Consider the following 25,213-nt stretch of genomic DNA (forward strand, 5'->3'; position numbering starts at 1 on the left):
TCCGCCAGAGCTCTGTTAGGCGCGGCGCGGGGAGAAGCGGGCGGTGAGYCGCGAGCGGTGAGTCACGGGCGAACACGGCAAACGGACCGCCGCCATCACCGCCCTGCCCGCCCCCGGCCAGCGCGCGGGAGGCGCGCCCCGCCCACCCTCGGGCCGCAGTGGTTGGGTGTCCCCCTCCGCCGCTGCCATTGGCCGCCCGCAGCGGCCCTGGGCGCCCATTGGCCGAGGCGGGCTCCGGCGAGCCGTGCGCACAGCGGCGGGGCGGGGTGAACCGTCGGGCCGTGTGCACACCGCGTGTGGCGCAGGCAGCGGGACCGGCGGGGCTGAGCGGGCGAGTGGGGCTGAGTCGTGTGCGAGCCGCGGCCGCGGGAGAACCGGACCGCAGGTACCGCCGGGGGACCCTGAGGGAACCGGGKGGAGAGGCCAGGGATCCTACGGTGCTCCGGGGTGGCAGGGAGGACMCGGCGCGGGACGGTGATGGCGCTGGCGCACTCCGGCCTAGCGCGCGGGAAAGTGCAGCCGGGCGGGCGCGGGCGCCATTCCCGGCCCTGTGGAGCGCCGGGGGGGCCGTGAGGGCCGCTAGGGCCGTGAAGGCCGCGGGCCTGGAGAGGGCGGCGGGCGGCGGTGGGTGAGTCAGGTCTGGGTTCCGGGAGTGCCCAGGGAGCCTGCGCCGCTCGGGGGAGGGAGGCCGGGGCGTTAGGCGAAGGGGGTGCCGCTCCGCTCCGCCCGGGCGCGGCCCGAGGGGGCCTCATACTCGGCCTTTCGACCGGGGGGAAGGGGGGCGGCGGGTCCGGGACAACGCTGCACGTGGCCGCCTGGGCATGGGGCGGGGGCCCGGGCCGGCCTGCCCGCCTGTGAGCCAGCGAGTGCGGGGAAGAGAACGTCCTGTGAGTTTGGGACTGCGGAGAACCGACTGGAATTAAATTTTATGTTCACTAAATTGTTCTTTTTCTTTCTTTAATTTTATTTCGAGTCCCCGCTAAACTCCAGTCGGCGGGGCCGCGGCCCGCGCACCACGTGGTTCCCCACGTGTGAGGCGCTGCCGGAGACGAGAGGGTCGAGGTGTTGCAACCGTTTGCTCCGACCACAGGCACGGATGGTGGCCTGCTCTAAATCCAAATGTGACCTATAAATGGATAGGAAAAACAGCTTGTGCCATCTGTAGATCGCGGGCCGTGGGGCGGCCTTTTATTTGAGTTCCTGTCGGGCGTAGTTCTCAAGTAACCGCTGTTACTCATTTAAGAGCCAGCATTGTCACAACGGTTTATTAAACCTAATAGTGAGTTCTGTTTTCCTTTGTACGGTTAATGTGATCCCATTGCCACGCAACATTAGGGTTGCCTAGTCTGTGTTTCCTTTTTCAGTGCAGACTTGCCTAGAGAAGCAATCCTGCATTTGTCCTCAAAGTGAAGAGGTTAAATAAGTTCATTAGGGCTGTGCAACAATCCTGGGAGTTACAGGTTTAACTTTCCGTTTAAACTGACTTTGTTAATGTCTGGGCTGAATTTTATGTTTAAATCCTCACATGTTGCTCATATTGTTTCAGTTTGAAGTTTCATACAGATARACATAAAAAGTTAAAGAGGAAGATGATAAAATGTGCATATTTGGTAGATAGAGTTTATCCTTCTCCATATTAACTAGTATGGTGCTACAGAGTCACTTCTTGGTGAACTTTTGTTCTCTTTTTTTGTTTGGTTCAATAGAGGTATTCAAGAGTTATTTGTCTAATTGAAGTCATGATGTCCTTTTGTCCCGGTTTCTGGCCCCTCTTGAGTCTTAGTTAATGTTCAGCAGTCCTGGGTCAGCTTGGCTGTGAAATGCATTAAAGGGTCCCAAATGGAGTGTAGTTTTACTTCTGCAGGTTTTCTTGAATTTTCAAACTAGTTTATTTTAGAATATGGGTATTGCTCCCTGCTGGTCAGAATACTTAATTTGTATCTTCTTCTAGTGAGAACAGAAGTGGGAGACAGGAGCGTCACTAACTGCTATAGCCGGTTTTCAGGTTACACACTTCCTTGGAAATTACCTGCTAAATACTGAGTARCTTTGGTGACGGTCACGTGTCCGGTGTTCAAGAATTCTTGCAGCATGTTSCTTGGGAAATAAAAACTCTTCACAGATGGTATTTTATGTTAAATGAATGTTAATTTGACTTCTCTTTTGAAACTAAATGCTAGACTTCAGATTAGCAGGCCTTTCTGCCTCTTCAGTCCTTTAGAGGACAGCACAGTTGTGCTTCCTGTCACGTTCGGGTTTYGCCACACTCAGCTCTGGGCTGGCTTGTCCAATTCAGGTGTGGTGCTGTGGGTTGGTCACAACAGCCTGGGAAGGACCTGCTGATTTCCCAATGTGTGCCTCTGATAGAGCTGCCTTGCTAAAGGGCTTTATGTGTCCTGGCTCCAGCAGTAGCTTTTATCTGCTCTGCCATTTGATTGAAGGAGTGAAGTCCTGCTGATACCGACTGCAAGTGCTGTTTGTAGGTCAAGAGAAGCACTGGTAAGTAGAGTGAAGGGAGTTGCCCCTGTTCTGTTGAGGTGTTGAATCCTAAGGAATTGCTGGTATCTAGGAGACTCCTGAGTAATCTCAGGGGTGAAGTTCAGCTTTCTTTTTAAAACTATGAGGAACCCAAGTAAGTTGTATTTTAATTTGTTAAAACAATTTCCTTCTTTGGAGGGCATCTAGGATAAAAACTAATATAAAATAAGGAGCATTACAGTAGAGTATTGTGGCAGTTTTTTACATCATCAGGTCTAGATGGCTACTGCAACAGACTTGAACATTGCTGAATCTTGTGCATGAAGGCTGGAGATTAATAGCAGGTCTCCTGTTCTGAGAGTCTTAAATATGTATTAACTGTAAAGCCACAGAAAGACAGTCTTCTTCAGAGTATGAGACAAGAAACTTCTTGTGTCAGAGGTGTCTCCTCCAACTAGGAGAATCACAAGGAMACTATCAATTTGAAGTTTGGTGCTCAAGCTGCACTCAAAAGCTTCAGATCTGACCTAGGAAACTGCTGTGATGGCACAGGGACAGTTCTTTTTCATCAGTCTCTGCTATTTAACAGTAGGGCCATCACACAGAACAAGGTCTCAGATTCATTCTGACTAATGTTTTGGGTTCCAACTAAACTTACAGAGCTCTGTAGAAGGAGTTTTTAGGTTAATAACTGCTTTCTCCCTTTTCCAGAAAGGTAAGGTTTGAGGTGAGAAAGCACAACTAGACTTGTGTTTTTGGACATGTTTYGGGAGCTAATCCATGAGGCAGTGCCTTGCCATGTCTTGCAGAATTCGACCTGTCTCAGAAATGTTAGATGAGGCTGTAGTTGTGATTTGTTTTCCATTACTACTTTTCCTACTCCAGTGAGGTAAAAATCTAGTCCTGGTATTTAAGGAGGGAGGGAGGGGATGATGACACATGGACAGACAGGACAGGCTGCTTTKTGTAACACATCTGAGCTGCGGAAAACAGTGATAGCTGTGACTGAAAACTTTCCAAGAAGACTTAGGTAGCTTTCTTGCAGAAGGATTACTTAAGGTGGCCTTGATAGATAAAAGGAGCTGCTGGAAACTTGCCTGTGATGACAAAATGGAGGAGTATTGACTAATAGAGAAGTGTTTGAACTTGGGTGGTTTTTACTGTACTCTTTTTTTGTCTTGGAAGTAACTGAAAACTTTAATGGTGTCCAGAGTGCTTGGAGACTCTCCATTTAAGGACTTGTCTTCTGAACCAGCCTTTTCTGGGTGTTGCTACTTGAAGGTGGCTGTTGGCTTTCTCTGAAAACTGAATCCTCAGAGTTCACACTGCTGGGCAGTTCTGTCCYATGTAAGGCATCTTAGACTGCAGGCAAGTAAAACCAGCATCAGCTGCAGCCACCTCTTTCTGGTGAACGTGTTTGTGGTTGCAGCTCCTTTACAGGAAGGATGTAGAAATTTAACATGGAAATACTGATGAAGAGAAACTTCAGACAAACTGTTTRGATTATGTTTAAGGTATCTGAGGATGGAGAGCATGCTTTGTAATCACACTTGTATGGCAGCTGTAATCTTCTCTTGCCCTTGAGCTTAGGGGGAAAAGGGGCCTCTGMAGATAGAGGTTTTTAAATGAATTTCAGTCTTGAAGGATCCTTACACAGTGTATTTGACTTTAGATTTCTAGTTCAGTTTGTGTAATCTTTCCCAATATGGTGTATAACAGAAAGAGAAAATGGAAGTTTTCGTTTTGAAGGGGCAGTTAAAAAGGAAACAAAACTGAATCAGATTTAAAACTTCTTTAGGGCAGTGAGAAGTAAGTGAGCTTTTGTCCATCTTGCAGGTCCTGACACAGACTGGCAGAAGGACAGACTAGCTGTAGGCTGCCATTAATCCTGGTACAAAAACTCCCCCACTGCATATCTAAAGCAGGTTTGGCTCACCTGTCAGACATTTGTCTTGTACCATGTGTTAGCCTGACTGGTTCTGTGGGTGCTTCATGTGGGTCACTGCCAGAAGGATTCAGTCCTGTCACGTCGTTCTGGAGTCTCAGGTTCATGGCTGCGAATGAAGTTTGTGTTCAGATGTGCTGCAGTTTTGTTGCAGCTGGTGCCATACTGTTTTGCTCTTTTTTAACAGATCTCATGTTGCCATTCAATAATGCTTTAATGTGAGGACTGTTTAAAAGAGTTGTAGTGAAGTGAAGAATATATATATAATTCAGAGACCCCATCTTGTCCCTCTTGCAAATTAAAWGCAGCATTAACTATTGTGCCTGAGYCCACCTCCTGCAGTTGGCTTTGCCTGTGTTTTTCCTGTTTTGCCGTGTCAACACGGTTGCTATGAAAACAGGCATAAACAATGGCACAGTGAGTGCCAGCTGCTGCCAGCAGGGCAGGCAGTGCCCAGCCCTGGGTGTCCTCAGAAGACGGCTGGAAATCTTGAGCACTGAGATGAAGTGAGAGGACTTAGTTATGTGTGAAATCAAGTKAATCTCTTGAAGTGCTCCAACAACTGTTTGTTTTAACTTTGTTTAGATGTGTTTCAGATCTTCTTGCAGCCTTTCACTCCAGAACTTCATTTTGAGAGTAAATACCATCATCTGGTTCACCTGGAAGTTAGATACAGGATTAGAGATACATACTTCAGTATGTCATCTCATGTATTTTAAATTCTCAGCCATCTACTGTGGTTGAAATAATCACTGTTGTGCAGAGGACCATCAGAGAGAGGAACTGTTTTGAGGCAGGAGAGGATAAAAAGCCACACTAAATTTATTAAACATTGGGGTACTTTAGGAATGGCTAAATAACAATTTGTGTTTATATACACACTATATTTAAGAGCTAAATGTCAGGATGCTAATTCTGGTTCCTTCCTGAGGTCATGTGTTGTTCTACTGCTCCTGTAGTGGTTTTCCTCAAGGCTTTCCTGGGATATTCCTGTAATCTGGGATGCTGAAAGGTTTGGGAGGAGGGGAAGCATTCTGTAAYGTGAATAAACTGTAGGGCTCCAGGGGATTACTTTGAAGGGGAATCAGGTAAACTGCCAAACCTGCCAGATAATGATTCTGCTTTTGGGTTGAGGATGATGAATTACGAGAGAGTWTGTGAAGTGAGGTATTTAAACTTCAGGAGACTTCATCAAAACAAAACTTGACATGTATATTTTTAGACCACTGTACTTTAAACTTGTCTTCAAGCACGCTTTAAAAATCTCCAGTTTAAGTATGTAACTTCCCTGTTCTTTCTGGCTCTGGAARTGTTGTGTGAGTGTCCCRCAGCTCAGGGAAGGTGTGGCAYTGGGAGTACAGTGTTGAACCTGCCCCATCCGGAATGRGCTGTGCTGGCTGGCTCTGCTTGTRCTGTGCTRACCTCCATTCCCAATATGGGCAAAGCAGGGATTGTGCTGTCAGACAGACCTGCCTGTCTGATGCTTCCAGAGCATTCTAAGGATGCTTTCCCAGTTAGCCTTSTATGTAGTTGGCAAGTGGCTGTTGTCTTAACGTCTTACAACACTTGCTTTCATGTAAACTTGGGAGTGGAATATGCATCCTGAGCTGTAGGTWAATGACAAGTTGTTTTGATTTTCAGGGTTAAGTTCATAAAAGACATAAAATATTCAAATGTTAAGCTAATGTGCTTTTGAATGCTTTAGGTTTAATACTGCCTGTTCTTAGCTTAGCTTTCAGAGTGAAGCCTGATTAGTCAGTAGAGGTAGTAGCTGCTATGCTAGGCAGGTGCTTCAAGAGAAAATGTAACAACTAACCAGGAGGAAATAACTTAAATAGAGATTAAGGTTTTTAACTCTTGGGGATTAGGAAGAAGGTGCTTTACTGAAAGAGAGAACATTAAGGCTGGTACTACAATAGCTGAACTTTTTCACTCTCCTTGAACATTTTGTAAGTTCTTGAAGTAAAGGTTGGCTGCAAAATAATTGGAGGAAAAGTTACATAGCACACTATTTGTGTGTTCAAAGCTGCCTTACTCCAAGCAAAATGGAGGCCAACTTTTATCTTTTGCAGTTATTTCAATGGTTATGATCAGATACTGTACAAGGAACTATTTATTGACTTAGCTGGAAGTCCTGTTTGGTTTGTGTTGCCTTCACTGGAAGGCTGGGAAAACCTCTAAATCTTTCATTTCAATGTAGCCTTTGGCTGGGGGAGGAGAATGTGCTCTAAAAATGTCTCTGTTGTTCAGACAGGTGATCTGCAGCGATGAGCAGCAACGAGTGCTTCAAGTGTGGCCGTACTGGCCACTGGGCCCGGGAGTGCCCCACTGGGATGGGCCGTGGCCGTGGGATGAGGAGCCGTGGCAGAGGTGAGTGGTGGCTCTGCTTTTCTGTTTGTTTGGACAGCACATCTCCAGCTGGCTGCTGTGTGTGGTGTGTAAAACTGGCTCTGGTAGACCAGAGTGAAGTGGGGACTCAGATTGCTAATAAGAGCCAGGAAAATTTACCTCTGCCTAAGAGTTTGACCAGGGGCTCTGAGAATGAAGCTAACTTGTCAGTTCAGTTTGTGATTGATTCTTAAAATTATTCTAAACTTAGTACTTAGGCCTTTTTTTTYCCCTTTTACCCATTTCAAGCAGGCTTCCAGTTCATGTCTTCATCTCTGCCGGATATCTGTTACCGCTGTGGTGAGTCTGGCCATCTTGCCAAGGACTGTGATCTTCAGGAGGATGGTAAGTATCACTAAATATTCCAGCTCTTCAGTGCCACGAGCAGAGCTCTGACTGAAGAGAAGGGTACAGGGATTTGCTGGGAACAAGCTGTGCATGTCCCCTATTGACAGCATGCTGCCCCTCATGCTACCAAGGTTTTATAGTCTTGTTTGGTATGTTTTTCTTATTGTGGAAGCCTGCTATAACTGCGGTAGAGGTGGCCACATTGCGAAGGACTGCAAGGAGCCCAAGAGGGAGAGAGAGCAGTGCTGCTACAACTGTGGCAAGCCTGGCCACCTGGCCCGCGACTGCGACCATGCAGATGAGCAGAAGTGCTATTCTTGTGGAGAGTTCGGGCACATTCAAAAAGACTGCACCAAAGTGAAATGCTATAGGTAAGGACTGTCAGGAGGCAGCTGCAAGATGCACCTCATCTGCTAGATGCATTCTGTGTCTGATTTTGGTTAGGAAATACCRCTCGAACTGTGACCAGGTACTGGTTTTGTTGAACAGTTACCTACTGTTGTTCAAAACAGAGGCTTAAATATCTATTAGCAAAGTGGAGAACAGATTCCATGACATATTTCTAGATAGCCACCCGATGCAGATGTTAAATCACTTGAGCTGTACAGGGGAAAGGGCCGTGTTCTTTTGCAGAAGGTARCAGGACGTACTTGACTACAGCACAAAGAATTGGGTACCCTGTATCTTCTGCCAGAGCTGRCAAACCCCAGCTGTACAGCCCAGCTGACTGGCACAGCCAGCCCCAGCAGGAACACACTTAGGATGCCTYGGTTATGGGAACAGTGAATAGAAGTGGGTGTTAAATTGGTTTCATATGCCATCTTCCGTGTGTTGTCTGATTTTTGAATGCAGGCATATACCAGAAACAGCACGTTCCTGAGTGCAGTATTCTTCACCCCCACCAACATTCCCTTCTGTAGAGGAAGGAGAGAGAACATGATGTATTTGAGTTAAAACTAATTATTCTCAAAACAAGGCTRAACTGCAGGCAGAAGCATTGGGAGCAGGCAAAAAACAGTACAGTTGGGAAAAAAACCCAATGCTGATGTACAGTGATTTTGGCAGATACAGTGATTAATGTAAGTTGATCATTTGGGAGCAGTTCATGGCTCTGCTGAAGACAAGCTTTCCTCGTGTCAGAGAATTCTGGGATGCAGAAGCCTCAAAGGGAGAGGTAGTGTTGCATGAAACTKAAGTAGACAACATATTTAGCAGAGTAGGATTGCTCCTGTGAGTAGTGGGGCTGTTCTGATACCTCCTTTGCTTTTGCAGGTGTGGTGAAACTGGCCATGTAGCCATCAACTGCAGCAAGACCAGCGAAGTCAACTGCTACCGCTGCGGCGAGTCAGGGCACCTTGCACGGGAATGCACAATTGAAGCTACAGCCTAATTATTTTCCTTTGTCGCCCCTCCTTTTTCTGATTGATGGTTGTATTATTTTTCTCTGAATCCTCTTCACTGGCCAAAGGTTGGCAGATAGAGGCTACTCCCAGGCCAGTGAGCTTTACTTGCCGTGTAAAAGGAGGAAAGGGGTGGAAAAATCAACTTTCTGCATTTAACTACAAAAATGTTTATGTTTAGTTTGGTAGAGGTGTTATGTATAATGCTTTGTTAAAGAACCCCCTTTCCGTGCCACTGGTGAATAGGGATTGATGAGTGGGAAGAGTTGAGTCAGACCAGCAAAAACCCTCTCTGGGTTACAGGGAAGTGATCCTATGCAGGAGGAAAGAAATTCTGGAAGTGTCTAAACTTCCTCATAACTTTTATTTTATTACAATGGCCTTGGATTGTCTGACCTCAGTAGCTGTTAACACCAAGTGATATCTGCATCAGGCCCTACCTAGAGCATATAGCTGAGTGGGAGTAAACAAACAAGATGCACATGCCTGTTAATGGCCATGAGAGAGAGAGAGAGAAATCTGAAATAAATCTAAAAGTAACAGTAATTCAGTCAGTGAATGTTAATGTTGGAGATACAGAACGCAATGGGAAGCTTTTGAATAAATATCTCAAAGTCAATCTGAAACCCAGACGTCAGTGCTCATAGCATATACAATTTGGAGCTATTCAGGAGTTGCAAATAAATGCATTTTCACAGAAATCAAGATGTTATTTTTGTATACTATATCACTTAGACAACTGAGTTTCATTTGCTTGTAATCGGTTTTTAAAGTAAGATGGTAAGAGCAATTGAAGTCCTAGAACATAGAAAATGTAATTTTAAACTATCAATAAAGCTGGAGGAGGAAGGGGAGTTTGGCTAAAGTTCCTTTTGTTTATTTTTGGTTTTCCTGTACACAGTGCAAAATAACATATTAAAAAGGGGTATGTTGGAGGTTCAGCTTGGCCTTTTCTTTTGTGCTGTCTGATGTTGAGTTCCCATCCTGTRGCATCCAGCTGTAAATGTGTTGTGTGCAGTCCTGTGTGCAGATGTTCATGGGAGTGGGATGTGGGGTCTGGATGGGGGRCTGATTGCATCTGTGCTGGTGCAGTTTAAGCATTTGGTGGAAAACCATCAAAGGAGGGAGGCACAGAAATTGGTGGAGGTGCAAGGAGTTTGGAACTCTTGAGTAGCTCAGTTCTGTCCAGCAGTACTTGAGCTTTCACCAAGATCACTGCACYGAGAACTTGAAGCATCTGCACTTGCTCTGTCCATGGGTGGTTGTGCTGTGTTGGTTCACTGRGGGTCAGTGAATGGTTGGGAAGTTACACAGCTGAAAAAGGAGCTGACAAACTGGATCTGCATCTCCACTCAGGGAATAAAGTCTGCAGGAGCTCCTGGCAAGCCAGTGCTTCACTGAAAGGCAGGATTGGAGAAGGGCTGTCTCARCATTTGGTGTAAAGATTGAGCTTTGCCCGGAGTGCCTTGGAGCTGCTGGCTGTCCTTAACCTCTAGCAGATCCTTTGRAATCTGCAGTGAGGAGCTGGGATAGTGTGCTGTGCTCAACTGGTGGTTGAATTGTCAGTCTACAGGGTTTCCCTTCTCAAATCCCCAAAGCTGTGTGTGCTGTAGCAGCAAAAGATGGGCTGTGATCTCTGTTCCTAGAGGGAGAAAAACCAGACAGTTGCCATGCTGCAGACAACTGAACTGGCACTGTCTCTTCTTCATCTGTGTTACAATTACCCAGTTACTGTCAGGTTTACATTCCTGCTAATTTTGAAAGCAAGAGTGAAGGGTGTGGGTTGTCCTGGGGTGGTGTGGATACCCAACACGTGGTGTTCCAGCCTGGTTGGTTGGGATAAATTGAGTCTGCACACAATTAYCTTAAACAGTTGTAAAGCTCGAACCTCTGTGATTACAAAAAGCTGGAAGTCTTTAGGACTTAACTGGCACTGGAAAAAAATACGTTTTCTTCTAACAATATTTTTATGCAAAGAAAACAAGATTTAAAAGCAGAGAAGCACAAACCAGGCTGCAAGTTACAAAAGGAGAATAATTATTCTGACAGAAATGCCTCTTCCTGTTTATCTTTCTGTCAGAATATTGGTGTTGCCTTTCTGGGGTCAGTTGGTCCYGAGTGAACAGGAGCTGGACAAGCAAGTGATAATTTCCTGAATTGTGGGAACATGAAAAAAATCAAACCTAATTCTTCATTTGTTCCACGTTGATCTTTTCACTAACACTGAGGTATCTCATTCATTGTGGTATTGCCTCACTCGTTATAGCAAAGTTCAGGGTAGTGCTTTTTATAGACATGGTGGATTTTTATGGATCAAGAAGGCAGAGACAAATGTGTTACTTTATAGAAACAGAAATTTTACAGAAACTCTTTGAAGGGGTACAGTTTCTGGATAGGAAGATTTCATTTTCCGAGAACTGCTGGGAGCACCTGAATGAATTGTCTGAAAGCAAGTCATCCCAGTTTGGGTTTTGGAGCAGCTGATGAGGACTGGTGTAACTTGTAAAACAACAGGAGCCAGCCCTGTGTGCTYACAGCCCAGAACGTGAATGGAACCCTGGGCTSCATCGTCASGASTGKGACCAGCAGGGTGAGGGAGGAAATTCTCCCCCTGTACTCTGCCCTTGTTAGAGCCCAACGGAACACAGTGTGCACTTCTGGTGTCCCCAACACGACACAGGACTGTTGGAGCACATCCAAAGGGACATGAGGATGTCAGCAGGGCTGGAGCAGGTGGAGCCAGGCTGGGAGGGCTGGGGCTGCACAGCCTGGAGAAGGCTGCCGAGAGACCCCACAGCACCTTCCAGAGCCTGAAGAGACCACATGGAGCTGGAGAGGGACTGCTCGGAGTAACAGGACAAGGGGAAATGGGTACAGATTGAATGAGGGCAAATTTAATTACGTATTAGAAGGAGCTTCTTGGCTTGTGAGGGTGGGGAGGCCCTGGCACAGGGTGCCCAGAGAAGCTGTGGCTGTCCATGGATCCCTGGCAGTGTCCAAGACCAGGCTGGACATTGGGGCTGGGGGCAGGCTGAAGACAGTGGGAGGTGTCCCTGCCATGGCAGGGGTGGCACTGGATAGTCAAGGTCCCTTCGCACCCAAACTATTTCCATATTTCCCCACTCGGTCCCAGAGGCCCCGGCGCGGCCCCGACACCGCCCGGGAGCGCGCAGCGTCGGCGCGGGGTCACGCACCGAGTTCTGCGCATGCGCGGGGGGCGGGGTGCGCAGGCGCACGGGGGAGCGGGGCGAGTTCAGTTCCGGGTCTCGGAATTGCTTCGTGCGCGGCGCGTTCGGCGGGGCTGAGGGACTGCGGGGCGGAACGGGACCATGGTGAGTGCGGGACTGAGGGGCGGAACGGGACCATGGTGAGTGCGGGGCTGAGGGGCGGAACGGGACCATGGTGAGTGCGGGGCTGAGGGGCAGAACGGGACCATGGTGAGTGCGGGGCTGAGGGACTGCGGGGCGGAACGGGACCATGGTGAGTGCGGGGCTGAGGGACTGAGGGGCAGAACGGGACCATGGTGAGTGCGGGACTGAGGGGCGGAACGGGACCATGGTGAGTGCGGGACTGAGGGGCAGAACGGGACCATGGTGAGTGCGGGGCTGAGGGGGACTGAAGGGCAGAACGGGACCATGGTGAATGCGGGACTGAGGGGCGGAACGGGACCATGGTGAGTGCGGGACTGAGGGGCGGAACGGGACCACGGTGAGTGCGGGGCTGAGGGGCAGAACGGGACCATGGTGAGTGCGGGACTGAGGGGCAGAACGGGACCATGGTGAGTGCGGGACTGAGGGAGTGAGGGGCAGAACGGGACCATGTTGAGTGCGGGACTGAGGGGCGGAACGGGACCATGGTGAGTGCGGGACTGAGGGGCAGAACGGGACCATGGTGAGTGCGGGACTGAGGGGCAGAACGGGACCATGGTGAGTGCGGGGCTGAGGGAGGACTGAGGGGCAGAACGGGACCATGGTGAGTGCGGGGCTGAGGGGCAGAACGGGACCATGGTGAGTGCGGGACTGAGGGACTGAGGGGCAGAGCAGGGCCATGGTGAGCGCGGGGCTGGGGCCGGAGCTTGCTGGGCGCTTGTTCCGTGGCGCCATTGCCTGGCGAGGGGCTCGGAGGGGACCGGTCCCGGGCTAGGACCGCTGAGGGCGGGGAGCACGGTGGGTCCCTTCAGGCGGGGCCGGGGCTGACTGGGGCCGCTCTGTTTGTGTCTTGCAGGCTCGCAACGCGGAGAAGGCCATGTGAGTGCGGCGGGGGCACTGCAGGGCGGGCACCGTTTGAGTCATGGGTCACCTGTCTGAGGCTGTGGCTATACCTGGTTCCAGACAACCGTGCCGGTTCGGGGCATTGCCTGCACCTGGTCTCACGTATCTGTGCCTGCTGGCTGTGACTGGCTGGCCCAGTGGGACTCGCTGTTCAGCCTCTTTTAAAGCATCAGCAGTTTAATGATGCTTTTGGCTACTTAGTTATGCATGTGCTTGTCCAGGGGCRGTGGGAATAGGAGAGCACCTGCACCTCCACCTCCTGTGGAGCTCCTGTAGCTGTGCTAGGTGGTTCTGTGCAGGAGAGACCCTGCAGCAAGGGCTGGGGGATAAGTGCACTGCAATATGCTGTAAAGGACCCTTGGGGTTTTAGGCAGTTCCTGTTTTGGGAATAGAGGTGCTGGGCCAGATAGGAACCTGTCAACATTGCTTTATTTGAGAAGTGAACCACTGAGGATTTCTGATGTTGAGAAGGCATTAGCTGGAAGAGTTCAAGGTGCTCAAAGAACGTGTTCAAGCCTTTGTTTTCTAGACTGTAATTAAGTCCATGATAAACATCCAGAGCAAAACTTGTTCCTGTTGGAATGTGCAGTTGTAAAAGTAAATCTGCATTCTTTTCTTTAGGACGGCCTTGGCAAGATTTCGGCAAGCCCAGCTTGAGGAAGGAAAAGTCAAGGTAAGATGTAAAAGCCCTGAAGATTTGGTAGCTCAAGTCAGGGAGGAAGGCAGGCCTAGTTCAAAGCTATGTTGGGTCATAGGCCAGGCCCAGGTATCCTGCAGAAACCTGACTCCAGTTAGAAGGAAAGTATTTCAACTGACTGTATTTCACATCACACAACCAGAAATGGTAAACAGTTTCTTAAATAAATTACTTAAAAACTATATATATATATATATATATATATATATATATACACACATACTTATTTGTATGTATTGATATATGTATGTTTCAGAGATATGTTAGCTTGGCTGCCAAGAAGAAAATGCAAATTGAAAATCTGTTTTTATATATAATAGTTTGGGAAAAAATGCCCAAAAAAACCCTGCAGTTATGCTCTAAATAGAGGCAGCATACTGGACAGAAAAGGAACATTATTTTTGAGACTGAAGTTACCTCCTGCAACTGCTTATGTAAACTGAGGCACAAACACATTTACAGACAGAAATCACAAGGTTTGTTTGGATTTCTTACTAGAAGTAAATAAATCCTTCTCATAATCTCATTCATTGGTGATCTGATRAAACAGTAACCACTGAGCAGAAGCCTTTGGGAGCTCTGTGGACTGGAGACTCCCATGAGACACAAGGTTGGAATGTTGTTCACCCAGTGCACGACAGCTGCACTGCTGTTCATCATGGTCTGCACTGGCACAAAGATTGGGCTTTTGATTGCTGTAAGATTGACAAAAAAAATGGACTTTAATTTATAAATTAAAAATCCCCACCACTACAATACAAGCAACAGCACCCTTAAACCCACACAAACTCTTAGAGACTGATCCCCAATTATCTCTGATTATAACTGAATGTTCTTCACTGGATCATAAGTCAAATTGAAAAAAGTGTTTAGGTGGGCATCAGAGTGTTCTCAGTAAACTTTCTGGATAGTTTATCCCTGAGTAATACGAAACAGGGAAGTAAAAAAATAACTTTGGAGAAACTGTGGTGGAAATGATTCCATGAACAACAGATAGAGGTGAACATGGAATAGAGTGTCCAGTATATTAGGCAGAGGAAGGGGTTTTAATATCTTTTAATATAAGGTATTTTTAATAAAACACAAAGCTGTGGGGAAAAAACTAAAATAACTGCACATATAGCCCTAGAAGCAAGATGAAGTGTTCATTTGTGTAAGCAAGTCAATGGAATGTGAAGAAGGTTGGGAAGAAGATGCTTTGTATTAACTGTAGTCAGGAGAGTACAAAACAAAGTCATCTTGGAAAAAATGACATTATTTAGTTGAGAAGGGTGTCACCTTAACCAGGTGGTGTGTGCTGAAAGTGGTGAAACTGTCCTGAATGGAAGATTGTATTTATTGGAGGGGATTGTAGGGTGTTTTCAAAAAACAGGTGACAGATTTTTATTTGGACAAAGTGTGTTTAAATAGGTTTTTATAATCTGACAGTATAATTTGTCAGGGCTGTAAATCGTTGTTGTTTTCCACTTTGTAAAAATCTATGGGAGCTGAAGGCTGTGGAGCTTGATAGCATAATTTGGGATTAATTGAGCAATGAAGCCTGTGTGAAATGCTGTGTGTTGATGCTCAGCTGAATTTGATGGTGTGTGGTTTTTGTTTGTGGTGTAAAACAGGAGCGAAGACCTTTCCTTGCATCAGAGTGTAATGAGCTGCCCAAAGCTGAGAAATGGAGGAGACAGGTAATGTCAACTATGGATTTTTATAATTCTATAGAAAGTAGAACTTTAGCACTTCCTATTTAGACAGCCTTCTCGCAAGAGGTTTTCTCACACTTATCAGAATTCTGACTATTAAATCACAGAATATTTTAGATTGGAAGATTGTACATCTCAGTGTTCAGRGCAGGTCCTATGATGTCAGGTTGTCCCAGGGCCATGTCCTGCTGAGTTTTAAATATCTTCAGGGGTTTAGTTTCCACAGCTTTTTGGGGCTGCTGTTCCAGTGTTTGATTACCTCCTTAATGATTTCTTTCCCGTGCCCTTGAATTTAATCCTCTTGAATTAGTGAAATTTAAACTGAATTTCTCCAGTTTCAGCTTGTGTTTTGTTGCTACTTGTCCTGTTGTCATGCACTTCTTAAGCAATGTGGCTCTGCCTTCTCTGTRCCCTCCATTGACTTGGACATTAAWTTCTGTGTTCTTATTTGACTAGATCATTGGGGAGATTTCCAAGAAAGTGGCACAGATTCAAAATGGTAAGATTTTTGTAMCTATATTTTATTTTTTTAATTTCCAGTCATAAGCAGTTAGAGTAAAAATCACAGAAAAATTTAATCTGAGCTATACTGATTCCATTGCATCAATTTGGAAATTCCTCTGGTGCTTCCAGTGAGCTGCCTAATTTATTGTCCKTTTCCTCTGTAACAGCTGGATTGGGTGAATTCAGAATTCGGGACCTGAACGATGAGATAAACAAACTTCTGAGGGAGAAAGGACACTGGGAATACAGAATAAAGGAACTGGGAGGTCCTGATTATGCTGTAAGTGAAGAATGTGTTGTACTGCCTGGTTGTTCTGCTTACAAGTGAAGTGACTGCTGAGAAAAGTGTGCAACGTTTAGTTATKCATGGATGGTTTGGTCAGTGTTTATTAGAGGGAATCTGTTCAGCCCCTAAAAATGTTTGGTTGTGTTAGAAGGGAGTTTTAAACTATGAACTTTGTTTGTTTTCCAGCGGATTGGCCCAAAGATGTTAGATCATGAAGGGAAAGAAGTTCCRGGAAACAGAGGCTACAAATACTTTGGGGCTGCAAAGGATTTGCCAGGAGTTAGAGAGCTCTTTGAAAAGGAACGTAAGTAAAGAGCACCTCTTCCCAGACATGAGTCTGTGCAGTAGARCATCCTGAGTAAAATGTTGTAGTTTGTGGCGAGTGCTGGTAACAGCATTTCTGAATGTCTTAGGTCAGCTCAATGAAACACTGAGCACAGGTAATTAATTAAAWGCAATTTCTTTGGCCAAAGAACACCTTTGGCTATTTGCAGTTAAGGAAATCTAGAAAAGAGTAAACTGATTTCTACTTACAAATGGTAAGGATGATGTCCTACAGAAAYTTGTCAGCATAGCAGGCATACTTTATTGAGAAGTTGTAAATGGTACTTGGAGTTCAGGACTAGAAAAAGAATGAAGGGGAAAGCTGTGTTGAACACTGTTTTTGAAACAGCTTTCATAACAGGAAAAAATAGATGTAAGGGGGTAGTACTTCATCACAGAATGAGTGGGAATTGCTTGGGCCTGAACGTGAGGCAAAGACAAATCATGAGAAGTACTCCAGGATGTGGGGGAAGCATTGGGTCATGTACTGGAACTGGTTTGTGCAGGCCAGGGTGTGACACCAGTGCTCCCAGTGCTGGCAGCAGTTCCATCATGCTGGGTATTGGCTGGAGTGAGGTAGCTGTGGGTGCTRTGAGGTTTGGGAGGAGCTGGGGACACTCAGCTTGAGGTGACCGAGTGGGTGACAGTGGTGTTCTTCCAGCCCTGCCACCCCCACGGAAGACTCGGGCTGAGCTGATGAAGGACATCGATGCTGAGTACTATGGCTACAGGGATGAGGATGATGGGATTCTGGAGCCCCTGGAACAGGAACATGAGAAGAAAGGTATGTGAGATTCCAGCCCTGGTGGATCAGCCCAGGTGGTCTCTGAAATTCAGGTACTTTTWTCTCCCCCTGTGGGCCTTGTCTTGTGCTTAGCTGTCAGACTTTGTCACAAGGGTATCCAAATCACAAAAGGTATTTCAGGGGGAGGTATTTTAGAGTTGACTTTCATCTTTACTACTGTTAATTAATTACTATTGTCAGCAAGTTGTTCACTATTGAAGCAAAAACTCCTCTTTCCTCCCCACTTTTTTTCCTGCTTAAGGATGTAGAAACGTAAATTGCAGCAAGATCTGTGAAACCCAAGCAGTTCTCTCCCTCCCTTGTGAGAACTGACCCTACCATCTGTTTCCTGTCTCACCTCATTATTTATTTATCCATAAACATAGCTGGCTACTTTTCTGGGAGATTAGAGGGACATGCTGGAAAACCTGAAGTCTAGGTGGGTTGTGTTCGTTCATTCATGTCATCTGTCTTGGAATTTTAACACATTTGTGAATATTTTTTCCTTTGAAACCTCTTCTTCAATAAATAACACTTAGCCATTTGTCTGCTCACATAGTTTTTTACTGACTTCTCTGGTAAACGTACCAGGATTATGCATCTGTATTCCTGAAACTCTCTTCAAAACTCAGCATTGTATGACATTTTCTGGGATTTGTGTAGCTCTCAGTATAGGGCATAGACAACCTTTAAGAGGTTGGCTGTTTCCTGCATAGTTCTCTTGGTGCTTTTGCTGAGCACTGGCTGATCCTCACAGCCTTATCCTTTCTCCACGTGTGAGGCATTCACAGAATTGTGTGTTCAAGGTCCTGCCTTGCTGGTTAGATGGTAGGGCAGGGAAGAAGGGGGCTGAAGGAAGTGCTTCACTTATCAGTATCCTGCAGCAGAGCCTGGAGCCCTGAACCCTGGGAATGGAGCTGGCTGCAGTCAGCTGATAGTGCAGGAAGGGAAGTTGTGTGGTGAGAGTCCCACTCAGGGTCCATCCTGCACATCCTGCTGGCTGCAGGGCTACCTGGGCTGCATTCAGGAGGTYGGTTCAGAAAATCGTCATCTGTGGTGATTGTGCCATCTGGACAGGGCTGGAGAYACTGACAGAGCCAGTAGGTGTGCTGTTAATGTCCAATTTGTGCTCAAGAGCTGGGCTTCTCTCAGGGTCAGTGGTTGTCCGGGATTTTATGGTTTTTTGCCTTGTTAAGTAAAGCTTTTGTGAAACAAAGTTTTGAAAAAGATTCTTTATTTGTGGTTCCTTTTCTGTTAGGGAGCCACACACACAAATCATGTGCCACTGGTTGGGTCTTGCCCTCTCAGAGCATTTCAGTGTGTGATCTGTGAGAGCTTTGGGGATGCCTGCTGGCTCCTGTTGCTGTTGGCATTTCCTACTGCCAACATGCATTAATCTGGCACCTCTGGAGGATCTTACCRCTGGCCATGTCACTAATTAAGCTTCTTAAAACTTGTTTTAGTGCTCTTACTGTCACTCTTCTGTAATAGAGATGCTGCTAGGTGGAATCTGCCAGGTTGCTGCAAGGCTCAGAATTTGGATTGTGCTACAAAATAAGATAAATACCCTGAGACAGAAAAAGAGCCTTCTRTGGGTGGTCAGTGTAACGAGCATGATAATGTTTAATTAACCACATGGGGATCAGCATCCCTGTAGCTACTGACAGGCTACAGAGCTGTGAGAGCCACTTAGCCTGCTCATGTGACCCTGCTTCTCAGGTCAGAAAGTAGGTTGGTATTTATCTGTGACATWTAAGAGTCCAAAATGTATCCAAATTAAGGCATTAGCAAGTACACACTTGCTAATGGTAGCAGGGGTTTTGCTCAGACTACACTGATACATATATTACATGCTACGTAGAGGTTCTACAGGGTGTGCTGCTGGTGTGGAGGATTTAGGCAAAAAAAAAAAGTTGAAGTCCTTTGGAAATAAGCCCATGCTGCTCTAACTGGCTCTCAGCCACACTTACCATTTTCCTTTGCTACCCAGTTATAGCAGAAGCAGTGGAAAAATGGAAAATGGAGAGAGAAGCACGACTGGCAAGAGGTGAGGAGGAGGAGGAAGAAAACATCTATGCTGTCCACGAGGAAGAGGTAGGGGATGGCTCAGGTGATGTCACATTCCACATGCTTCTGTGCTCCCTTCTTGGACGTGGTGTTATTCTGCCAAGGACCTGTCTACTGCCGTCCTGCCCCTCTCTCCACCTGACCCACTACACAGTTGTCCCTTTTCAGTGAGAATCGGTAGCAGGGGAGTGCTTGGCCCAAGTTTAGGGAGTGCTGAAGGCTGATAGTGAGGGCAGACCTTTCACTTGAGTGAAAAACCCCTTCTAGAGCTTGCTGTGGTTTAACTGGCTCTGTGTTTGCCAGGTGGTGGCTCCTGAGTACAACCTGCCTCAGTGACAGCACGAGCAGCTGTGGGTACAGGATAATGCCACACTGCCAATGTGTAAAACCCCAAGGGCTCTAGGGCCTTGTTTACACTTGAATTGTGATATAGCTAGGCTTTGCTGGTGCTGCTCTCACTGCTGTGACCTGGCTCTTGTTTCTTCTCTCTGCTCCCAGTGAGATCTGGAGAAGGGCTACTGGAAACAAGTTCTCCTTTCTTAGTCTGTATCTAAGTGGATTAAGCACAAGAATAAAAAAGAGAAATCCATAAGGTAGATCTGGTGGCTCCTCCAGTACCCTGCTTTATTTGTATTATCCCATGATTTATGTGCCCAGCTCTCAGGGGTGGGACCAAAGCAGTACAGAGCTGTACAGGGAAATGGTACCTATGTTTTTAAAGCACTTGCTGTCTTCTTTGTTAGCTGGCTCCTCTCCTGTTCATAGCTTTGCTGTGGGAGCCACAGTTATGGAAGGGGAGGAAATACAGCTTTGCATTCATGCCCATGTCACAGCAGAACAAAGGCCAAAGGAGAAATGGAAGCAGTAATGCTGAAAATGTCAAGGAGCAGGGTCTGCATGTGGTCCTTGTGTGCATTTGGTGCTCACTCCTCTTCATCCATTCCTATGTTCGCGGTGTTGACTGTGCTCTGGTTCCTTCTGGCAGAGCAAGTGAAGAAGGAGGGGTTTTATGACTTCTGTACAAAATAAACTTGATGTGTTTTTTTCACTTTTTAGTCTGATGAAGAAGGTGGCAAGGAGAGAGAAGGTGAAGATGGCCAACAGAAATTTATTGCACATGTTCCAGTGCCAACCCAGCAGGAGGTAAGACATAACACTTAGCTGCAGAGATGTGCTCTGGCTTTTGCAAGACGGATCTTAATATATATCAGTAAAAATGCCCTGAATTTGTTATTTCTGTCACTTGACTGTGCAGCTGTTTAATCCTCTTGCAGATGYTGTGGAACTGGTCAGAGTTGTGGTACCAGTGCTATAATCCTTTTCACCTGAGAATTTCCAAAACCTTCCTAAGTGTTCCATAAATTATGAAGTGTGGTGGTGCTGTGATCAATAACTAGGATTGCCTGCTTCATCTGGACTGTGCCTTTTTGCTCATGGTCTGACTTGTTTTTTTARTTTAATGGGATGATTTTTGAATTGCAGAGTTTGCTCTCATTAGTTTTGTAAAATTATTTTGGTGGCATGACCTTAAACTGACTGCTCTTTTGAAATTGCTTTAGGGTATGTATTACTTGAACAGTAACAGGTTGTTTGMAAAATAATTCAGGCAAAAAGGTTCTGGAGTTCTGTAGCTGATTTTATTTCTTAGTGGCAAATCATTCCATACATGATGGCTACAGGATTATGCCTTCTAGAGGCTAAATTAATAAAGACTTATGTTCAGAACACTCATTGTGAGAGATGCTGTGTGCAATTTGGACTAGTATAAAATCATTACTGAGTTATAACAGGTCTTGCAGGTTGTTATTAGTAGTATACACTTCAAAGTATRCGCTTCATAAGAATCATGTTGGCACTTCTGGCAAAATGCAGAATGGAGGTTCCTGGCCATGGCTGATGTGAAGGGCACACACTAACTGTGATTTCAGAGATGTGGGTTCTGTGGCATAGCCCACATGTTCTGCATTTCCTGAAACTGTTTCTGAGATAATTGTTTGGAACAAAATCCAAGTGACTGTACTGAGATCAAAATGAAATGGCAGCTAACACCCTGAGCAACAAGGGTGGGAGCATGGATCAGAAAAGAGGCATGTTTTTTTTGGTTCTTTTGACTTCTAAGAGCTTCAGCTGAGTATTAAAAATAGTCCTGACTCATCTTAGTTCTACTACTTCTATACCAGTTCACAGCTCCAACTTTCACAGGCCCTTTCCTGTGTTTTTCTTCTTGCTGTGTGTTTCTATACTGGAGCATATGAGGATTCAGCATCTCAATTAAGCTGAGTGCATCCTGTTTTTATCTCTGCAGATTGAGGAAGCTCTTGTACGGAGAAAGAAGATGGAGCTGCTCCAGAAGTATGCCAGTGAAACCCTCCTGGCACAGAGTGAGGAAGCAAAGACCCTTTTAGGATTGTAACACTGTACCAGTATGGGCTGGTTTGTGTGTTGTCCCTCTGAAAGCAACATTCCTAAGTTCTGGTAGCAGTGGGTTTTAACTCTGAAAGTCCCTTTGGATGCTGAGTAAACTGATGGAATTAGTGTGGTGTGCAGGAGAGCCATCATTCTGCTTTCTCCACTGAGATGAGTTGTACTGCAGTGCTGGAAAAGGTCAAACCTCRGTGAACTTGTCTCTGCATCCAACAACTGTCTTCAGTGCTTTCAGTTTGGGAAAGGGTCTGTGCAGTGGGGCCTCTTACAGATAAAACCACACCCAGTGATCTCCTAAGTCACAAAGGGAAACTCACGGTGTTCCTGCCATGCTGTCTGCTCTGTTCTGATTCTGAGTGTGCACATCTTCTCATGCTGGGTTTTGTTGCGTTGAGAAGTAACTTAGGYTATTACACCTGTTTAGTTTACCAGAATGACCTGGAACCTGTCTAGAGGTACCTTCAAGGCAGATCTTATGAGTGACTTTGGAGGAGATTTGGTTCTTTCTAAAACACATGCCATGTCTAAAACCTGTTACCCTTTTTGTGGTTTGTAACCATGCTTGGATGAGTTGCTTAAATGCTGGATATTTCAGCAGCTACTGTAAAAACTTTGTGATACTTTGTTCAAATATTTTTAGTAAAACTTATTTACAGCCCGATGTCTTGTTTTATTCTAGCTCAARGGATTGTGATGATTCCCTAGTGGTAGCCAAAGAACGGGATCACAAACAGCCATCCCTGTAGGGATTTGAAGCTCTGCATTCCCACTGATCTTGGCTCATGTACCCTGGGACAAGAGGCAAAGTAGAGCCTGTTCAGAGTCTTATGGGTGACTAACATTGTTGTACAGGTCTGAGTGAATGGCATTTGAAATTGGACATCTSCAGCCATGGAGTGTTTCTGTCTAAGGAACAGAATACCTAACAGCCAAGTCTGAGTCTGACACTGTTCAGCTTTTCTGGATGCTCTCAGTATTTATCTATTATTACCTATTGTGAATAATCCACTCCAGAACAATCAAAGCTCTAAATTACAGAAACAGGCTTTGTGTTACTTGATGCAAATGATCAAACAAAAAAAAAAAAAATAATAAAATTGAAAAAGTGGAAAGCATAGCTGCCAAATTAAAACTTTAAAAATAAACCCCAGAATAAATCAAAAGCTCAATTATTGGTAGCAAGCAACTAACATCACAAACACATTCTTCTCTCTTGCTGTCAGCAGTGCAGCTTTCTCTGCTTTGTAAGAAAGCAGCAAATGATGTGTTTATGACTCAGATTACCACATTTGTGTGCTCTGGGGTTGTGAGCATTTCCAGATTGGTTTTGTTGCTACCTCTTAAGTGCCTTTTTTTCCTGAGTGTCAAGAAGTGATGTGCTTTTATCCACATGTTCTCTTGTGTTTCTGTAAAAGACAACACTGCCAGAGTCCCTTCCCCAAAGTCCCTGGCCACCCAGAATGGAAGAGGGGGTTCCATCCCTGTTCGAGGGGCTGGGTCAGACTTGTGTCCCTTGCCTGTGGAAATCAGCCTTTGGGGGCTAGTACTGAGCCCTGAGCCCCTGGAGCTGAATAAATTGGCAGGTGGTTCTCTGAGGCTTTATCACTTCAGGGGTSTGACTGGGGCAGGGGGACACGACACCACCAAAAAAACTGGGGCAGCCAGWTGGGTGCCAGAGTAGAGCTGGAGCTCTGTTTTGGGCATGCTTTTGCTACACTGAACTTTATTCATTTGTACATCAGTTTTTTGTCCAAGGGAGCACTGTTTAAGAGAAGGACAGAATCTTGTACGTTTGCTAAACTGTGGTGGAGAAACTAGAAACCAAACTAGAATTTGGAGGGGGTGGGAGTCTATTATTTTCAGCCTGATAACCATCTGAGAACTTGGTAATACCAATGGTAGATCCCTTCTGTCACTATATGAATCTAAAAGATGGAAAACAGAAAGGTAAAGGCAAATCAGGGGCAAAGTGATGGTAACAGAAATACAAAAGAAGACTAAATGGAAAGAATGAGAGAAAACCAACAGCACTGTAATTGCATTCATATTCAGTGGAGTTGCTACCAGTCCCAAGCATGACCCAAATTGTAATGTAAAAGGGAARCTTTTAAGGCAGTGCTGATCTCTGCCAGCCATCACAGAAATGTAATAAATGCACAGAAATGCAGTGTGTAACTGTGCAAGGCAGACTGGCTGCTGCCAAGCCCTGCTGTGCCAGGTCCTCTCTAGCTCTGAGTGCAAGGCGTTTCTGAGCTGAGTGCTCTTGGCTGCCTCTGAGCTAACAAATTGCAGAGTAATTACTCGCCAGAGTGGCCTGTAGCAAAATGCCTGTGTCCTACCAGACTGTGGAATTGCTGGCGGGGTCAGGGTGGGGGAGCTGCTGTGGCCACAGCCAGGAAACTGATCCTGTTTGCCCTGGAGAATGGAGCAGTGGGCAGGCAGGCTCTGCCGGGACTCTGAGTGTGCAACTGTGCTTGGATGTGTGTGTGGTGTCAGGATAATGGCTCATCATCTCTGTGATGCCTCAACCCTAAACACATCCAGATTATCAAACAAGTACTTCATGTATTCTTACATGTAGCTCATTCTGTCTGCTGCAGAGTTCTGTCCTGTGCATTATCCTAGCTTGAGCACCGAGGGCATAAACTCTCTAATTGTTCTGTCTGTTGCATCGATCTGGGCATGCTTTAGTCTCTTAGAAATGCATTTGTGTGTTCATTTAATGCCAGCCACGTCAGTGGTGSAGATCAAAGGCCACTTTCCTTGTTCCGTGTCCTGGTGAGAGCAGTGCAGTCGCTGAAGGATCAGTTTCTCCCTGCAGTCAGAGGAGGGGCGAGGAATATTTGTTGGCAGCACTAGGAAMTAAGTGGATTTACCTAATCTGCATTAGCGGATGAGCAAGATAAACATAGACATAGACAYAGCTTTGCAGAGTATCCATTAACTAATGACATTTTGTGCTGCTTGTCTCACTTTCAAGTCTAGTTGCTGGGGAATGCCTTTGCAGTGCAGAGCTGAGGGATTTGGTGTTTGGGCATGAGAGACTTTTTCCCAAAAAATGAATCACAGACTGAGTCAGGCGGGAAGGGACCACCGTAGGGGATCTGGTCCAATCTCCCTGCTCCAGCAGGGCCATCCCAGAGCACAGGGTACAGGATTGTGTCCGGACAGTTCTGGAATATCTCCAGTGAGGAGACTCCACACCCTCTCTGGACAATCTGTTCCAGTGCTCAGTCACTGCACAGTAAAGAAGTTCTTCCTYATGTTCAGGTGGAACTTTCTGGGCATCAGTTCCTGCTTGTTCCTCTTGTCCAAGTGGACAGAGCCTGGTCCGTTCTTTTGACACCCCTCCCAGTGATGTGCCCAGCTCCCTCAGCCTTTCCTCGTAAGAGAGATGCTCCAGTCCCTCCATCCGCTGGCCAGGCAGAACCAGACAGAATGTTTCTTCTGGTTTGTTATTAAATTAAAAAATAATTATTTCCTTGGTCGGAATGTTGTAYTGCTCTTCGCACTGCTGCGGCCGTGGTACCACCCCCGGTGCGCCGGAGGGGCGGACCCACACTGCCCCGCGGGGGAGCGGCGGCGCGGAGCTGGCCGGGCCGG

General features: G+C 46.3%; 2 protein-coding genes across 10 annotated transcripts; both read left to right on the forward strand.

The window, feature by feature from the left end:
• The first annotated feature begins 256 nt into the window (after positions 1-256).
• Positions 257-9,500, forward strand: CNBP (CCHC-type zinc finger nucleic acid binding protein). Of its 5 annotated transcripts, none has more exons than XM_057381948.1 (5): positions 257-385; positions 6,674-6,793; positions 7,061-7,155; positions 7,328-7,530; positions 8,432-9,500. In XM_057381948.1, exons 2-5 carry the CDS (start codon positions 6,691-6,693, stop codon positions 8,547-8,549), a joined length of 519 nt encoding a protein of 172 aa, XP_057237931.1. In that variant the 5' UTR covers positions 257-385; positions 6,674-6,690; the 3' UTR covers positions 8,550-9,500. The 5 variants fall into 5 exon arrangements, with proteins under 5 accessions (XP_057237931.1, XP_057237934.1, XP_057237933.1 ...); XM_057381951.1 differs by having other exon boundaries at positions 258-385; positions 7,064-7,155; XM_057381950.1 differs by having other exon boundaries at positions 259-385; positions 7,061-7,156; positions 7,332-7,530.
• A 2,306-nt stretch (positions 9,501-11,806) lies between these two features.
• Positions 11,807-23,045, forward strand: ISY1 (ISY1 splicing factor homolog). 5 transcript variants are annotated; one of them, XM_057381958.1, is made up of 12 exons: positions 11,807-11,854; positions 11,933-11,961; positions 12,784-12,806; positions 13,452-13,503; positions 15,141-15,206; positions 15,678-15,720; positions 15,893-16,005; positions 16,198-16,315; positions 16,997-17,119; positions 19,110-19,213; positions 20,243-20,329; positions 21,492-23,045. In XM_057381958.1, exons 2-12 carry the CDS (start codon positions 11,959-11,961, stop codon positions 21,597-21,599), a joined length of 840 nt encoding a protein of 279 aa, XP_057237941.1. In that variant the 5' UTR covers positions 11,807-11,854; positions 11,933-11,958; the 3' UTR covers positions 21,600-23,045. The 5 variants fall into 5 exon arrangements, with proteins under 5 accessions (XP_057237941.1, XP_057237940.1, XP_057237939.1 ...); XM_057381957.1 differs by lacking the exon at positions 11,933-11,961 and having other exon boundaries at positions 11,812-11,891; positions 21,492-23,044; XM_057381956.1 differs by lacking the exons at positions 11,807-11,854; positions 11,933-11,961 and adding an exon at positions 12,003-12,039 and having other exon boundaries at positions 21,492-23,044.
• The last annotated feature ends 2,168 nt before the right edge of the window (positions 23,046-25,213 follow it).

Source organism: Malurus melanocephalus, unplaced genomic scaffold, assembly GCF_030028575.1.
Source record: "Malurus melanocephalus ecotype Western Australia unplaced genomic scaffold, MMel_1.1 scaffold_542, whole genome shotgun sequence".
NCBI classification, from domain to species: domain Eukaryota; kingdom Metazoa; phylum Chordata; class Aves; order Passeriformes; family Maluridae; genus Malurus; species Malurus melanocephalus.